This window comes from Drosophila suzukii, chromosome 2L (assembly GCF_043229965.1).
Source record: "Drosophila suzukii chromosome 2L, CBGP_Dsuzu_IsoJpt1.0, whole genome shotgun sequence".
NCBI lineage: Eukaryota > Metazoa > Arthropoda > Insecta > Diptera > Drosophilidae > Drosophila > Drosophila suzukii.
In genome coordinates, this window is record NC_092080.1 from 20,988,377 (window position 1) to 21,005,717 (window position 17,341).

The 17,341-nt window shown below is 43.8% G+C and overlaps 4 protein-coding genes and 1 long non-coding RNA gene across 8 annotated transcripts; 2 read left to right on the forward strand and 3 right to left on the reverse strand.

The window, feature by feature from the left end:
- The first annotated feature begins 741 nt into the window (after positions 1-741).
- On the forward strand, positions 742-5,272 carry SmydA-3 (SET and MYND domain containing, arthropod-specific, member 3). Of its 2 annotated transcripts, none has more exons than XM_017089965.4 (4): positions 742-1,145; positions 3,339-3,668; positions 4,238-4,464; positions 4,517-5,272. In XM_017089965.4, exons 1-4 carry the CDS (start codon positions 790-792, stop codon positions 5,113-5,115), a joined length of 1,512 nt encoding a protein of 503 aa, XP_016945454.3. In that variant the 5' UTR covers positions 742-789; the 3' UTR covers positions 5,116-5,272. The 2 variants fall into 2 exon arrangements, with proteins under 2 accessions (XP_016945454.3, XP_016945453.3); XM_017089964.4 differs by lacking the exon at positions 742-1,145 and adding an exon at positions 2,588-2,970.
- Dnz1 (DNZDHHC/NEW1 zinc finger protein 11) lies at positions 5,116-8,333 on the reverse strand. The gene is made up of 3 exons (XM_017089966.4): positions 7,871-8,333; positions 7,360-7,803; positions 5,116-6,113 (listed from the first exon to the last, which is right to left on the reverse strand). The coding sequence occupies exons 1-3, from the start codon at positions 7,984-7,986 to the stop codon at positions 5,843-5,845; spliced, it is 831 nt and encodes a 276-aa protein (XP_016945455.1). The 5' UTR covers positions 7,987-8,333; the 3' UTR covers positions 5,116-5,842.
- Positions 8,334-8,858: 525 nt separating this feature from the next.
- On the reverse strand, positions 8,859-10,155 carry aurB (aurora B). The gene is made up of 3 exons (XM_017089567.4): positions 9,901-10,155; positions 9,131-9,848; positions 8,859-9,071 (listed from the first exon to the last, which is right to left on the reverse strand). The coding sequence occupies exons 1-3, from the start codon at positions 10,032-10,034 to the stop codon at positions 8,934-8,936; spliced, it is 990 nt and encodes a 329-aa protein (XP_016945056.1). The 5' UTR covers positions 10,035-10,155; the 3' UTR covers positions 8,859-8,933.
- Positions 10,156-10,568: 413 nt separating this feature from the next.
- Positions 10,569-14,066, forward strand: Stam (signal transducing adaptor molecule). Of its 2 annotated transcripts, none has more exons than XM_017089565.4 (4): positions 10,569-10,941; positions 11,406-11,683; positions 11,744-12,947; positions 13,052-14,066. In XM_017089565.4, exons 1-4 carry the CDS (start codon positions 10,899-10,901, stop codon positions 13,594-13,596), a joined length of 2,070 nt encoding a protein of 689 aa, XP_016945054.3. In that variant the 5' UTR covers positions 10,569-10,898; the 3' UTR covers positions 13,597-14,066. The 2 variants fall into 2 exon arrangements, with proteins under 2 accessions (XP_016945054.3, XP_016945055.3); XM_017089566.4 differs by lacking the exon at positions 10,569-10,941 and adding an exon at positions 11,097-11,121.
- On the reverse strand, positions 13,196-17,076 carry LOC118877701 (uncharacterized). Of its 2 annotated transcripts, none has more exons than XR_005014430.3 (3): positions 16,882-17,076; positions 14,722-14,975; positions 13,196-14,212 (listed from the first exon to the last, which is right to left on the reverse strand). It is a non-coding gene; the product is annotated as an uncharacterized lncRNA (long non-coding RNA). The 2 variants fall into 2 exon arrangements; XR_010653726.2 differs by having other exon boundaries at positions 14,719-14,975; positions 16,882-17,074.
- Positions 17,077-17,341: the final 265 nt, after the last annotated feature.

Below are 17,341 nucleotides of genomic sequence, written 5' to 3' on the forward strand. Positions count from 1 at the left end.
ATTTCATTGTTTAAATTAGATTAATTGGTACACCTACGACAAAAAATCTTTATTTTTATTATTTATCACTGACACAGGGAAATTAAAAAGATTAAAGGACTGCAATAAGCTAATAAAAACATTTTCGGATCGACAGGAAGAAACTAAAATGAAATGACAACCTGGAAAAGCAACCTGCATGTTTCGCAGACCAAACATTGCCTAACTACCATACCATATACCTTTGACTGTAATTAAAAGAACTAGTTACATTTGAATCTCAAGCGTACATTTTATGTATTAAAAGGGATCTGTAGCACAATTTGGCCACTGTTGCAGAAATGTCGCCCTATCTTAACAGACTATAAACATTAAACTTTCGATAGTTCTTATTGGTTGTTGTCACTATCGATGTTTGTACCAAAAGACCCGGCAAAAGCACGGTCATATTTTTAGTAACGGAATTTAAAAATTCAAATAAATGACTCAATCTGTTTAAGAAAGAACTACAATCATTTGGATATAAATATAATCACGATACAAATATAACCTTAACATTTACACGAGCCCAATAAATTTTTGACAAATTTGTTTGCCTCTATTTGTTGTAGTCCAAAAAATTTGATTAATGATTAAAAGAGGTAAGCCGTTAGAGGTAATATCTTATCCACTGACAACAATCGAGTGTTTGTGATGCACTTTATTTTTAGAAGTCCCAACGTACCACTCGTGCAGGGCAGCCAATCGACCGCATAATCCGATTCAAATGGGCTCTAATCGGGACCAGTGCATTTCTCGTGCGGCAACAGCATGTTGAAGGCCCGCCTGAAGGAGGACTCCATACTGGGACGGTGCCTGGCCACCTCATCCCCCGTGGAACGGGGCGACCTGGTACTGGAGGAGCTGCCCTTCGCCCGCGGGCCAAAGCGGGACAGTGGGATCGCCTGTCTCGGATGCTACCAGTTCCTGCAGTTTGGCGAGGACGGCGATTCGCTGGATCGCTGCGAGCTATGCGATTGGCCACTGTGCGGATCGTGCGCCGACGACGATGACGCCAGTGATCACCGCGGAGAGTGCCAGGTCTTCTCCGCCGCACGTGTCACTTTCGCCGGGAATGTGAGCGATGATGGCGTCTGCCCGCAGTTGGATTGCATAACACCATTGAGGTTAGTTCGACGGGGCTCCAGCGGGGGGAATATATACAATTCTGCCGGATCTGAGGGACCAGGGACACCTGGGGGAACCTGTCAGAACATTAGTTTTGGCAGTCGCGGCCCATTTCTCGGAGATCGCATGCGAGCCGGCAAATACCGAAAACTCATTGCGACGACGTCAAAGAAGGCGGTGGATCAAAAACACTGCGTAGGGCACGGTGGAGCAAATTACATGAATAGGGTATCCTCTGTTTATAATGTTTACATTATCATTTTCCCCCAGAATTAAAATTTATTCAATAATATTGAAATATTTATTCAAAAAAGGTTAAGATTATAACTAATTAATACTGAAATGATGGGAATCTCAGTTTCTTATTTTTATACCCTGGCAGAGGGTGTTATAATGTCAGTAAGAAGTTTGCAACACTGTGAAGAAGACGTCTCCGATCCTATATGAATTCTTGATCAGCATCACTAGACGAGTCAAACTAGCCATGTGCGTCAGTTTCTACGCAAACTAGTTTCTCAGTTTTAAAGATATCGATTATAAACTTTCCCAAAAGACTGCTTTCTATTGGATGTAGTATATATGTAAGTCGGATTGTTCCGGATCGGACTACTATATCTTATAGCTTCCATAGAAATGATCGAAAAATTAATAGAAAACAAGTTCTATTTTCGTTGTTTTTGACTCAAAAATTTTGATTATATTCTCTTATACTTTCGAGTAAAGCTGTTTTTTATGATTTCAGAATTTCAAATGAAATGCCTTTTAATCGGAGGCTATATAACAAAGCTACCATATATGTTAAAAATTCTAGCTTTGTTGTTTTGGATTGTTTTCTATTTTATCCTTTACTATTTAGATTTTTAAGATTTCAGAATTTGCTTATTGTATATCGGTATACGGTTTTTGTAATATATTATGATGTTAGTTACATGATATTGTTTAAGCTGCAAGGGTATTTCAACTTCGGCTTGCGGAATTTAGCTTTCTTTATTGTTTAATATTCATATGGGTTAAATAGCCAATCAAGAAACGTAATCACTGAGAAATATTGTTTATATTTTGTGTGTTCTTCTAATCCGCCGCACATTTTAAAATATAGGTATGTACATTGTACATAGTAAATAGAAATAGAACAAGCAAGTCTCAGCAACATAAGATATTCACATTTGGGTAGACCTTTATTAAAGATAAGCAAAATTGTTCAAGATTTGTAAAGTACGACTCCTTTCTCGAACTACATCTTGGAAATATTATGACGGAAGATGCTTTTTGAATCTCAATGGAATTTTTTAATAGCAATTTTTTTTTTATACAACTTACCTGGGAACCACTGTGCTCCGCAAATATGATGCTTTATGTCGGAGCAGGGAAAAATGTTGCTATGTAGTGGGGGGAAGGCATCATCTGTGAGGTCTGCCCATGATCTGAGTTCGGCCAGCCGGTGTCAGTCAGCGAAATGACATCGCCGCCAACGTTGTCGGTGAATCGGACGTCGGTTCAGATAAGTCCGGTCTGTGGACGCTATCTGGTGGCCAAGGGAGCGACTCCTGGCCGTGGCATACTCATCGAAGAGCTGCCCTTCGCCGTGGGACCCAAGTGCAATGGTCCAGTAGTGTGCCTGGCGTGCTACGAAACCGATTTAGATCCAGAGGAGGAGCTGTGCACCGAATGCGGCTGGCCGTTGTGCGAGGATTGCTCAGGAAATGAGGATAACGCCCATTTCCAGCTGGAGTGCCGGGAGCTGAGGGATTCTCGGGCACGATTCTTCCCCCTTCCCAGTGGGAGCAGCCACTGTCCTCAGTTGGATTGTATTATGCCCCTCAGGTGAAGCCCAGTGGGAGGAACAAAAATAGACCCAGCCAAAAAACAAACAGAAACGACCACTATTCGCATTTCTCGGCATATAGGGGGTGTCTAAGTAATCTTTCAACAAAATGAAAATTTGATTTAACAGAAAGATTAATTTTGAACAAGATACTCTCAAACGTTTTAAGATTCTTTTTATAAAGCTACAAGAATATTGAATTATATCCCTGAAGTAAAAAGTGTGTAGACTAACATCGTATTTCGATTAAAAATCTGTGAGAGACTAATGCTAGCAGCATATATTTAAGCAAATCTGTTGTGACCCCAAGATTTGGGACATGATAATATAGTACATCTGAATAACTTTCTGAACTTCCGTCTTTCAGGGTTCTGCTGGCGAAGGAGGCGAATCCAGAGCGATGGGACAGCGAGGTGGCACCAATGGAGCATCACGAGGAGGAGCGGAAGAAGGATGCAGATGTATGGCACGCGGATCGCGTTAATATTGCTCAGTATTTGCGGGGTCCCTGCAAACTGGCCTCCCGGTTTAGTGAGGAGCTGATTATGCAGGTGGTGGGAGTGCTGGAGGTGAACGCCTTTGAGGCGAGAAGCTCGAAGGGCTATCCCCTGAGGTGCCTTTTCCCCTACACCGGAATTCTGGCCCACAATTGTGTGCCGAACACATCCAGGAGCATCTATCCCAGCGAGGGCTACAAGTAAGTGTGGAAGTATCTTTAGATGCAGTGGGTAAAATAAGTTTTTAGGCCAAAGAAAAAGGCAACTTACGTAGTTCTGTATATGCTCTAAGTACTAAAGTCTAGAATAACACTTCAGTCTTTTCAGGGAGTATCTTCTAAAGAATGTCAAGATTTTCGTACTGTACTCTTTTTTATAAGGGAAGGGTCGCAAACTTAAGTCAATCTTAGGAATACAATTTGCAAGCTTTTATATTTCCGGTTTATTTTGTTTTCAATCCCTGTTCGTTATAAATCAGAGATTTATATATACACATTTTGTTACAATAATTTGATTGTGTAATTTTCATTCATTTTATAAAGTTGTAGCATTATTTGATTTGAAGGACAAACGCAATTATTCAGTTTTTTCTTTATTTTTCCTGGTATGCTGAAATTGAGAAATTGATTTTAAATATAACTAGCTGGTTTCCCATTAAAAAAAAATAAAGGACTTATTTACTTTGTGAGTAATTTTTATTATCTACTTATGAGCATCCATACCTTTCAAATCCTCTATGCACAATTTTTATAAGAGCTCTGATCTACAGAATCCGCTTGCGTGCCATGGTGGACTTGGAGGAGGGTCAGCCACTGCATCACAGCTACACGTACACTCTGGATGGCACTGCCCAGAGACAGAAGCACCTGAAGCAGGGCAAGTTCTTCAGCTGCAAATGCGATCGCTGTCTGGATCCCACCGAATTGGGAACGCACTTTTCCAGCCTAAAGTGTGGTCAGTGCGCAGAGGGATACCAAGTGCCCAGAGAGCCGACGGGTAAGCACCAAAGGTTCCAAGTTAGTTAGCCTATTAAGTATACCCTTTACAGAACTGGACACCAGTTTTAACTGCGGCAGCTGTGGATCCATCACTGCCAACTCGGAGGCGATGGCGATGCTCCAATCCCTTCAATCCGAAGTGAATTCAGTACAAGCCCTTGAAATGGGAGCAAAGCGACTTGAGGAGGTGGAACGATTGCTGCGCAAATACAAATCCCTGCTCCATCCGCTGCACTTCATAGCAACAGGGCTAAGGCAGCTGCTCATCGAGATGTACGGGCGGGTCCAAGGCTACGAGATGGTCCAGCTGCCCGATCACCAACTGGAGCGCAAGGCGGAGCTCTGTCGCCAAGTTCTGCGTGTACTGAACACCTTCGAACCGGGTCTAAGTCGAACCCGAGCTATGAATCTCTACGAGCTGCACGTTCCCCTGGTCCTCCTGGCCAAAAGCGGGTTCATTGCTGGCAAGCTAAACGGAGGAGAATTGCGTGCCCGCCTGGTGGATGCCATTGACCTTCTAAAGGAGTGCGTGGAGATCCTGGAGTTCGAGGACAAGAGCTCCCAGGAGGGAGTCCTCTGCGTGGTGGCCAAGCAGGCGCTGACACAGCTAACTCTGAGCGTGGAGGGCCTGGGAAGCGAACTCGATTGATTACTTATGCATATCGGATAGCTTTATTGGGAACTGTTCAAGGGACACTACTGTGCTTGACGGTGTTACATTCAAAATCTTTTTAGTGCTGGTTGATGGTCGTAAATGTCAAAAGAACAATAAACTACAACTAAAAAGTGATTACAATTATTACAAACTATTGCTGCACATTATTGTTTGAGTTTTTTATCTCTTTTTTATTTTTGGTATATGCGTCTATGTATCTTCGTATCTATCGTAAATGCTTTTTAAGGTCTTATACCCTAGCTCGGTACATAGCTATGTAGTAATGTATACAATTGAGATTTTTCTACTTCTCAAATCAGAATGTGCTGCTTAGTTGGATATTGGTAAAAAATACCCCGGGTGGCCGAAGGTTTCATTGGTGTTCATTCATGTCGGTGTACAAATGATCTACGCAAGCGTTTGTAATCAAGCAGTTGCAAAAAGTTCCTTATAAAATATCCATGTTCATTTTGAGTATGCACCTTCTTTCCGCGACGCTGCTTTCATTATATTTATAATTTCAAACCATTATAAACTAAAGCATAAATTAAGTTGGAATCTGCATATAATACACAATACGAAATACGAATCAATTTGACTGGCTGTGGGTGGGTAGGCTGATTAAAAAAAATCACACAATAATTAAAAACTAAAAACATTCCCGGGCTCTTTTGGCCGCACAATAAACACAAGGACAAAATATAAAGAATATTTCCTGGCCCTAGACCTCGTGGCTCAAAAGAGGCGTATCGTGGTAGCGGGAGGCGTGATTCAGACTGGTGCAGGGCAGCAGCCACAGCGCCGGATGTCCGCGTCCAAAGACATCGGCCAGTAGCTGATACTTGCGCCGGTTGGGCCGGTAGGTGCCCTTCTGCTGTATCGCCTCCACGGCCGTCTCGTCGTACAGAATTGCGTGCAGCTGGTCCACCATTATGGCCGTAACGAACAAGCCGAAGAGCGCCGACACCAGCATAAGGATAACCGAGTGAATCCTGAAAAGGAAGTCGGAAGGCAGAAGTTAAATATTAAAGAAAAAGTGTACAAAATCACGTTTCCAAATATTTAAGCTTATTTTTTTCTTAGTTGGCTTCGCCGAAATACCTTTAATTAATTTCCTAAAGGGCCCCACAAAATTGCATTGAAGTGAATGTGAAGTGAAGTGAAAAGAATGAAGTTACAGCTCTTAAATTGGCACCATATCACCTTATCAAGGTATAGTATAATCTAAATTTTCATTTTTATAGGTACCTTTTCGGGTGTGTTTTAAATATGACCCGATAAAAATTCTATGCTTTTAAAAGATAACTTTGAATACAATTTAAACAAGGAAGAACGCTATAGTCGAGTACCTCGACTATCAGATACCCGTTACTCAGCTATATGGAGATATGCAAGCAGCAAAGTATACAGATTTAAGCGTTATGGGCGTTAGAGTGGGCGTGGCAAATTTTTTTTTGGATCAATCGATAGGTATCGACGAGACCAATACATTTCAGTTAAAATTTTTTATCTAGCATGAAAATTGTGGGCGTCACAGGTTTTCGCGGTTTGTGGGCGTTAAAGTGGGCGTGGCAAACTTTTTTTTGGGTCAATCGATAGGTATTGATGAGAACAATACACTTCAGTTAAAATTTTTATTCTAGCATCAAAACTGTAGGAGCCACAGTTTTGGGCGGTTTGTGGGCGTTAGAGTGGGCGTGGCACTGTGCCGAAACAAACTTGCGCTGCGTAAGAAGCTCAGGAATCTTTACGCCAAATCTCAATAGCCTAGCTCCCATAGTTTCCGAGATCTCAGCGTTCATCCGGACGGACAGACAGACGGACAGACGGACAGACGGACAGACGGACAGACGGACATGGCTAGATCGACTCGGCTAGTGATCCTGATCAAGAATATATATACTTTGTGGGGTCGGAAACGCTTCCTTCTGCCTGTTACATACTTTCCGACGAATCTAGTATACCCTTTTACTCTACGAGTAACGGGTATAAAAATACTATAAATTATAAGGTCAAAAGGCTGAATGTAACAAATGCAATGTAAAACTGCAACTGCAGTTTTCACATGCAGGTAAATTTGTAAAACATTTAAAGATTTATAAAACTATTCACGATCTTCGTTGACTTAAAAAAGGTATTGATTTGTCCGCTTAGCAAGCATCGCAATCGAAATGCCGCTTAGCATTCAGATCAGAGCACCCCAAAAAAGGTTCTATTGTCATGGCACCGCAAACTTACATTCGCAACTGGGTTTCGATCACGTTCTGGCTGCACTCCTCGCAGGGCCACACCCAGGAGCCGACGATTAGGGCGATGGAGTAGAGCGATAGCAGGGCCACGTAGATGAGGAACTGCAGGAAGTACTTCTGGTTGCGCTCGCCCACACAGTTGTTGATCCAGGGGCAGTGGTGATCCATGCGCCGGATGCACCGCTTGCAGATGCGACAATGGTGGGCACGAGGTGGCCTGTAGGTTTCGCAGCGGGTGCACACGGTCCACTCGCTGCTGTGACCATTTCCGGGCGGAGGATTGTTCTTGTTGGTGGTGTGCAGGTCGGAGAAGTCCAGTCGGTTGGCGGGCAGGGGCACAGTGCCCGGATCGGAGAACACGGCCTTGGAATGGGACATGGCCAGCAGGAAGACGACGGTGTTGAAGAGCACCACATGGAAGGACATCCAGAGGCTGTCGAAAGTAGGTTATATTTATAAAGAGTTCCTTATCGGATATATGTACTGTGTGTATTACTCACCTGCCCGGCATGGTAGTCAAGATGATCCAGCGGATGACCACATAGTCCGCGTAGAGAACTGCCCCGTACGTGACCACCAGGCAGGCGATGCCGCAGGGATCCCGGATGAAGACCATTACTCTGCTGCCTGGCTTTTATTGGACTGACCTGGGTATTATTGCCTCTCCCCCTTTTCTTTTAATTTAATTAGAAACCGAAGGGGCTGATGTCCGTAGCCCCCTCCCCCTGAAAATCGACGGGCGAAAAATAACAATTGTTGCTGTACTTCCTGGGCTCCTCTGGCGACCCACGATCTGCTCCTGGGCGGTACTCAGGGCTCCTGGGGGCGGTCACGTCGGCAGCCGCACTTTGCCCACTCACTGGTGGGTGCACAATTCACAAATCGAGCGAATCATTGACTTTTTAGGGTTTATTTTACGCTTGAAATTGTCTTTTATTTATTTAGGGTGACCGTTCGCAGAAAGCGCGATAATATTGCACTGTCTAGGAACTGGAAATACCTATCCCTCATGGGCGTAGGACAATAAATTTGGGGGGGGGGTCGAAGGTAAAAATATTTATTTATTTAAATATTATATTATATATAATGTATTTAAACCAATATTTATTGTATGTTTTTAATAAAATATTATAATTAACTTTAAAGTCTTTTTATCAAACTAATCTAAAATATTCTGTTATATTCTTGGGTATATTCAACGGTTTTGGGATCGGTTGGTTTGAAGACCAACCAAGAAATCCGTGGATTTCACAGAATCTTTGTATATAGTTTTTATGTGTAAATTTGCTGTTTTTAGGAACAGTTTTTTCAAAGCATACTACATAATTTTTATACGGGTTTAGCGGCACCCCGTGACCATCATAGAATCGATCCCATAAATAATTGATTTTTTCTTAGTTTTATTAGTATGGAAAAGAAAACCCAATATTTTGTTTAAATCATTTTTGCGCATACCAAAATTTCAGTAAAATATCACTCAACTCTTCATTTCATTCCTTAAACCGTTTATTAAACATAATAAAATTGTAAAAAAGTCGTTACAAAATGCTAAGTGGAAATCATTCAATTCCTTGCTGTATTCTCCTTGCCGCGCTCCCGTTTGAGAAGCTGTTGCTCCCTTTGGGCCATTCCCTCCTTGACCCAATAGTGCGTCATGACCTCCACCAAGGTGATTCGGCCCTTGCTCTCCTTGCGTAGAAGCTACCAAGAGTGAAACAAGTTTAAGTAAAAGGATAGCATAGAGAAAGCAATCATCTTACCCCGCCAATCAGCTCCTTGCAGCCCTTGGACAAATGCGGCGGATAGGAAATCTCCATGCGCCTGATCTTGCTGTATGTGCTCTCCGTGCTGTTCGACTCGAAGGGCGGGCAGCCAACGACGAACTCGTAGCACAAGATTCCCAGACACCACTGGTCAACCGAGTCGTCGTAGGAGTTGCCGTCCACCATCTCCGGAGGCAAATAATCCAATGTGCCGCACAGAGTCCTTCGCTTGTTGTTGGGCGTGTGCGCCGACCAACCAAAGTCGGCCAGCTTCAGATCGTCGGTGCTGGTCAGAAGGATGTTCTCCGGCTTCAGATCCCGATGGATCACGTTGTTTAAATGACAATAGTTGAGGGCATTGGCCACCTGGTAGGTGTACTTCGCCGCCCTGGGTTCATCGAATCGGTGATTGGGAGCTCCGCGCAGATGCTTGAACAGCTCGCCCTCTGAGGCTATCTCCAGAGCCAGGTAGATGCGGCTCTCGTCGTGGAACCAGGTGAGCAGGCGCAGGATGTGTGGGTGCTTTAGTCGCGACTGGATCTCGATCTCGCGCAGAACCTGGCGCTGCACACAGCCCTTGCGCAGCTCCTCCTTGAACATGACCTTCATGGCCACCAGGTAGTGCGAGTGGCGTTCCCTGGCCAGGTAAACGCGACCGAATTTCCCGCGGCCCAAGTGGGCGCCCATTTCAAAGTCGCGGGAACTCCAATCGTACCTAGGGGATCGGAAGTTAATATGCTTTCAAGGATTTTATAAGCTTTACATACGGTTGGCCGTAGGCGTCGTGGGACATCATCTTGAGGCACATATTCTTAATCGGCTCCTGGTGCTCCTCGGGCACCTTGGTCAGCAGGTGCGGCAGGTGGTTCCGGTTGGCGTGCTTTGTGCGGGAAAGCGTCATGTCGCCGGCTTTTCACTTACAATGTGATGAAATCAATTAAAACGTTGTTTTTAAATCAGTTTTTCGTTTGGCGTCCCCTCTGTTTGCGCGTTTTTTTCGAATGCTGAGAACAGTGTGGCCGCATACTACGAACGTCAAATTCGGTGACTTGTGATGAGAATAGTTAAGTGACTTCGATAACTGCTAGGTAACCATGTATCTAAAATTTAGGAAGTGAATTGCTTAATATTAGTTTATAATTTGCTAAAATTGGTTTTTTCGGTGGCTTATCCACGATTTACGATTTTCCGAAGAATTGTAATCATGTTTGACAAAGAAATTTGTTTTATTATATGTTTGTACGCGTTATATCCCATATCATAGAAAACTATGCATTTTATTAATTTTAAAACTTCTTTTTTTTTAATATTCTCGAATTAAGTTATATTCCTATAAAAATGTAACTGTCACCTTCGATGGTCTGAGTATAGTCACCGATAATTAGTTGAAACACACGGATGACCCTAATGTAAGTATCGATACTTTGCGTTTTGCGTCTACTGGCCAACTGGTCACACTCGCCATTAGTCACTTTTTTACACAATAAACGCAAATTAAGCGAATTTGCAATCGTTATTTGTCGGATATAGGCGAGATCGAAGTGATTTGAGCACTCCACAGACTACAGAGGAAAATCGCAAAGGTTTCCGCACCGAAAAACAGCTGGAAAGTCGTCTTGTAAACGCCGTGACGCCGTGAAAATCGATTTCAAGGGAAAAACAATAGGGAAACCAGACAAAGATTCACTGATTTGGATTTTATTGACCCCGGGGCAGCGCAGATTGTTGGCAGATAGCTGAGCGAGCAGAGCGTTTGGTCATAAAGATGGGAATCTTTGGGCAGTCGTCGCCATTCGACGCCGACGTGGGTGAGTATATCGATAACCGGGTGGGTTGGTTGGCTGATTGGAGATGGCGCAGTTCCAACTGGACTGCACAAATGACCACTGCGTTTCATAGTTTTCTATTCTTATCTGCGGGCTGAGACCCCTGCACATTACCCCTTTTCCCAGTGGACCCGCTTTCCAATTAACCAGACAACAAAGAAGGTCATGTGAGATGCTGTGCGCAGCTCTGCGTCGTTCGTTGAACTTCCTATTGGAGTTTTCGGCTGGCAGTCGCTGACCTTGAGTGACGTAGCACTCAAACCACCCCTCCGCCCACAGCCACCCCTCCCCTAATGCAATTTAACAAGTTCCCAAGTTATATTGATTTTCTTTTATTATTCCAATCAGTTTACGCACTGGCTTATCTTTGTTTGCCCATGAGTCACATCAGGATTTCTAGTCCACCACTGATAAGCTAATTTGGTTCTTTGTTTCCAATTTATTAGAAAAGGCCACCAGCGAGACGAATACCAACGACAACTGGTCCCTGATCCTGGATGTCTGCGACAAGGTCTCGACCAATCCTCGCCTGGCCAAGGATTGCTTGAAGGCGGTGATGCGCCGCATGGGTCACACCGATCCCCACGTGGTGATGCAGGCGATCACGCTGCTGGATGCTTTGTCCAATAACTGCGGAAAGCCCTTCCACTTGGAGGTGGCTTCAAGGGATTTCGAGACCGAATTCCGCCGGCTGCTGGGCAAGGCCCAGGCCAAAGTTTCGCTGGTAAGTCCAGGGAATCCATGACAGCTATCCCCTAACTAAAGCATCTCTTGTCACCCGCAGAAAATGCGGCAAGTGCTGAAGAACTGGGCTGATAACGACTACAAGAACGATCGAGAGTTGGACTTGATACCCGCCCTTTACACCAAGCTGCGCATAGAGGGCTATGACTTCAAGAATCTGGGCGATAAGACCACCAAGACAGTCGCCGAGAAGGCCGCCGCCCTGCCCAAGGATCCCAACGTGGTTAGCAGCCAGCAGGAGGAGGACGACATAGCCAAGGCCATCGAATTGTCGTTGAAGGAGAATAAGGGTAGTCCAAAGACTGCAAGTGGAGCAAGTACCGGCACCGCTAGTGCTTATCCATCGTTGTATCCCTCTTTTGGCGGAGCCACCTCCACCGCTACTAGCAGCGAACCGAATGCAACTCCTGCTCCGGAGCCGAGAAAGGTTCGCGCTTTGTACGACTTTGAGGCGGCGGAGGAGAACGAACTGACCTTCGTCGCGGGTGAAATTATTCACGTGCTGGATGACAGCGATCCCAACTGGTGGAAGGGCTATAACCAGCGTGGCGAGGGTCTCTTCCCCTCGAACTTTGTCACTGCCGATCTGTCCGTCGATCCTGAGCGCCTGGACATCAATCAGCAGCATAAGTCGGCCGCCGCCGCCGGGCAACGAGAGTTGGACTCCGCTGCGGCCCTGCAGCAAAAGACTGAAGCAGCAGCTGCTGCCGCAGCAGCTCAGCCCGTAGAGATCGACGAGTCAAAGATTGATCGGCTGCTGCATCTGCTCCACGAAGCGAATCCCGAGGATCCATCCCAGGACAGCGACGAGATGCTGCAGCTGGAGCAGGAGGTCCATCAGATGGGTCCTCTGATCGACGCTGAGCTGGAGCGGGTGGATCGTAAACATGCCCAGCTGACGCAGCTGTCTAGCGATCTTGTGGACGCCATCAATCTTTACCATACCCTGATGCGGGACGATCGGGTTGCCGCTGGACAATTTGCAGCCGCTGCTGGCGGCTTTATGCCTGGACTTGCTGGTTTTCCGGGTGCCGCTCTGTACGGCGCTCCGGGCTACCCCGCAGCGGGTGGATTCCCTCCGGCCCAAAACTATCCGGGCATGCACTCGCTGCCATATGGCCCCGTACCAAATCCTCCCAATGGTGCTCCATCGCAGGCCCCCGGAGCTCCTGGTGGCTATCTGGGACAACCTCAAGGACAGGTGCCACTGCCGTATCAAAATGGACATGCTGCACAGATGAATTGTGAGTATATTGAGGAAACAGCAATCAGTTTAAAGAGTGTTTAAAAAAAGTTACGGTTAAAATTAAATTATTAACTAATAATAAACTTTCAATCACTCACTCAGCGCTGCCAGCCCATTTGACTCAGCCAGCTGGTGCTGCCCCTTTGCCGCAGCCCATCTACAGTCAGCCTACTCCTGTGACCACTCAACAACAGCAGCCGCTACCCCAACACCCTCAGCAGCCGCCACAGCATCCCCAGCAGCCACCACAGCATCCCCAGAACAGCTACCACATCGACCCCCAGGCGCAGTACGCCCAGGTTCCGCCCGCAGTCACACAAATCCAGCAGCCGCAGCAGCCTCCAGCTCCCCACGCCTACATGTCGCCGCAACATCAGCAGCCGCCGCCTCCGCAGGGCTACCAGCCAGGACCAAATCTTTATGCACCGAACGGATCGCCAGCCGTCAACCCACAGAGCTACATGTCAGCACAGCAGCATCAGCAACAGCAGGCGCCACAGCAGCACCCACCACACGATCAGTTCAGTCAGCTGCACCAGCATATGGCCATGTCCATGGCTGGAGGACCACCAGTTGGGGCGCCCGGCTATCACATGCAGAACGATGCTGTCAAGAACAACATTCCTATCTACCAGCAGCAGCGGTAAGACCGCTGGAATAAAATAATGCCCTTCACTTGGTTGGCTTTAGTTTTTCCAAACGAACTTTGTCTCCAGTCTGTCAAAAGGATGCAAACAAGTACGTTAGTCCCGGATAGCTTTCCAATGCACGCGAGTTGTCAAATCTCTACTATGTATATTTTGTGAGGGCCCCAAAAAGCAATTGTCAGTGAACCAAAAAATTCGACCATCCTTAATGATAATAAGAGAAGCCAAATTATTTAAAGTGTCCCCTCACGTTTTTGTTTTTGATTTTTTATAATATTTTATTTTGGCCAAAAGGTAGAGTCGGAAAATATATATATACCATATAAATATTCTATATTCAACACCATGTATAACTTTGTATTTAGTGCAGGAGAGATAACTATTATGTATTATGTTTATTGTACGGATTATATGATAACATTAACGAAACGAATCACATTCATTAAAATCATTAAAATATACTAAGAAAACCATGTCTTCAATAATTTCAAGTGAGAAGATTAATAAACCGACTGATGGTGTATTAATCCTCATCTATCCTGTCCAGCATGAGCAGTTGGTGACGAAACTCCAAATGAATCACATTCTGGGCTTTTAGTCAGAGGGTCATAGATGTCTAAAAACAAAGGCAAACTGAATAATAAATATTGAATATTCATGATGTTGGCTAGTCACAAAACATCACAGCTGAATACTAATTTTATTTGAAATTCTTATAGGATGTGAAGCTTAAACATTTACCTTAAGATTTATTTAACTATTTATTGCTAATTCGGAAGCTACAAGAATACCATAATTAAAATATTTTTTAAAGTTTATCTAATAAAAGGTAATAATCTTTAGTTCCTCAAGACTTAATATAGTATTTTAAAAAAGACTTGATATTGGGATTATAAATCTTAACTTTGAGATATTACAATTATTGGATATACATATATATTATTTTAAATTGCAAACGAACTTTAAACGCTTTTAGCGTAATAAAAATCGAAAATAAACGCAGAAATCATTATTTTTATTTTAAAACCAAAGCTAAACAAGTAATTGAAATTGATAGTTCATAGTTTTATAGTTGTGTATGCATAGTATTTGCCGTGCAGTAAGGATATATGATTCACACACCACCTCTTTTCTACTCAACGTGGTTAGCTTCAATCAACTGCGCTTATCCTCATCCCCTCTATACCGAAACCGACATCCGTTCGAGTCAGGGCACTTTTCAGATGGGATTCCAATATATTTCGAACAATCTTTGCCACATGCCAATGTCTCGCATGCCAGCAAGCATGCAACAATTCAGCAAATTCCCATCCGGCGTTCAACGACACAAATATCCTACGAAATAAACTGTCAAAACGGGGAGACAGTCTGAGCCCGGCCTGGTAAATAGAAAATGTCAATAAATGCGGAATGTCACAGCAGCAAAACAAGGCAGAAGACAGGCGAACGAGCAGGTTATGCAAATATTTGTTGATTTCTACGGGCTACCAGGTAGTCTAACTGCAGAAATGTCAACAAATGCATGGATATTTTTTAAATTAATTGATTTTGCTGGCCTTGCCACCCCCTGCACATCGAAGGGGGTGGCTTTTTGGGGTTGGGGTCTCTAAAAGGGGGCGTGGGAAAGCCCGCCCAGGTGAACACTTGCGCCTTGTTCGCCCTTTGCCCTCGGACTGTGCAATTGTGTGTTGTTTGTTGCCTTTGTGGAGCAGCTTCCGTTCGTCGCCAACTTTGATGCCGTTTTGCTCAGTTTCGTTCTCGATTTGATTATTCCGCCGGGTGATTTGCATTTTGTGCCGTGCTCCGCTGCATCTGCATCCTTCAAGTCGGATGGCATTAATCAGAAACAACTGGCTCAAGGACGACCCTTCAACCCATCCCCCTTTTGGTTGGCACGGTTCTGTCTGCTCCGACTCCTGGTTTTCCCCCCAACACTTGGCAATAAAATCAAATGATGCGGGCATCGTAAAGCTTCGCGCCTTTCGCGTTTTCTATGTCGGTGTCGTAAAAGCCTACACGTTACCATTATTGCGTTATGTATCGTATTGCCATTTTTGCCCCGGCTGCAAATCCCCCGGTACATGGACCATGCACCATGGACCATGAACCAGGAACCCTGGCTTTCTGGCCTGCGGATTGTGGCTTTTAAAGCGGCATAAATGATTCCCTTTTTTCGGCTCTTCACTCGCCGCTGCCAATGGCTCAAAATATTTTCCCGCCATGTGGAAAAACAGTGAAAATATAATAAAAAAAAATTGCTCAAAAAACCGGGCAGAAATGGGGTAAAGAAAAATATTTATGGCTATTTGCTTTTGATATTTATTCAATGGTCTATTGTTTGCCGATAAGCTGTGAATAGTTTTTTGTTTTGTTCAGTTTTTTATTCGGCGTTGTTTAGTCAACAGTTAGTTAGTTCCTGAAAAATGGGGGCTATTCAACCAAAAATAGATGAAATATGGTCGTCAAGAGCGAATCTAAATTGCTGAATAGTTTAATTTGTTTAATAAAGAAAGGTCGTTATTAGTTTTAGAAACATTGAGAGTTATTTACATTTTTTAAATTTTATATTCATATATATTTTCAATTATATAGAAACATTGCCATGTATGGCATTACTTCATGTGCTTAATGTGAAGTAAAGTAGTTTACCAACGTCAACATTTTTTTGACATTTGAAAAATTGTTTGGATGTTTACGAAACCATTCCCCAATAATTCCCCCTAGCGAAATTTTTCAGCATATGCAAGTGGCATGCGGACTGGGGAAAACTATTTGTTACTCGCACATTTTCTACAAGGTCACGATGCATTTGGTCTTGGCTCTTTTAAACGTTTTTTTATTGTTTCGAGGAAGCATTCTTTAAAACCGAACAGCCATGAGCTTGCAAAGAACGAACTTAAATTTAGTATGGAAATTGGCTGTGAGAGCTGTACTCATAAAATAATATTCTGCTTGATTTGGCTTATTGTTTGTTTTAATTGCTTTAGCAGCAGATCTTTTGAGGGTTTTCAAGACCTTCTTTTAATATTTATTTATTTTTACGAATTTACTTCAACCTTGGTTTTTCAATTTCTTAAATTGAAGGCTGGTTCAATTTCTGAAAGTTGGGATGTGTAAACAAAATGCGTAGAGCTGTTTTTCCCAGGACAAAATAAAAAGCGCAAGCAAAGCGGCTAAATGAAGGCGTGTATAAATTTGCATACTCTTTGTTCGGCTTTTCCTTTCTTGTTTTATTTTCCTGCTTTTCATTTCCCGGACAGAACACAACACACGTCATGTGCTTACCTTGCCTCTCCAGTTTATCATGCATTAATTAACGATTCAATCCAACTTCCATGGCAGCTCTCTTGAGCCGTGCGAACAGCGAACACACAAACTTGAGCGAACGGTTTGCACTGCATTTGGATAAGTTGTACTGGAGCACACTACAAATACCCAGAAGTGGGGACAGTGGGTGGGGGCGGGGGGCAGTGATGGCATGGGTACACCTTCTTCGGTACGCCTGTGCAAAAATCGAAAAACTATATGATTATGAAACGTAAGCTCTACCATTTTCAATCATTTAAAATTCAGAATTTAGAGTTATATAATTTTCATTAAAAAAGTGTAGACAACTGCAATATCAACTACACAGAGAAAACTATCCAAGAACATTGTTCTTGAATTGAGAACATTCGTTCTTTAAAACCGTGTATGTCGAATACTAAAAATTTTAATTTTAAAGGATGCTGAAATATCCCAAATA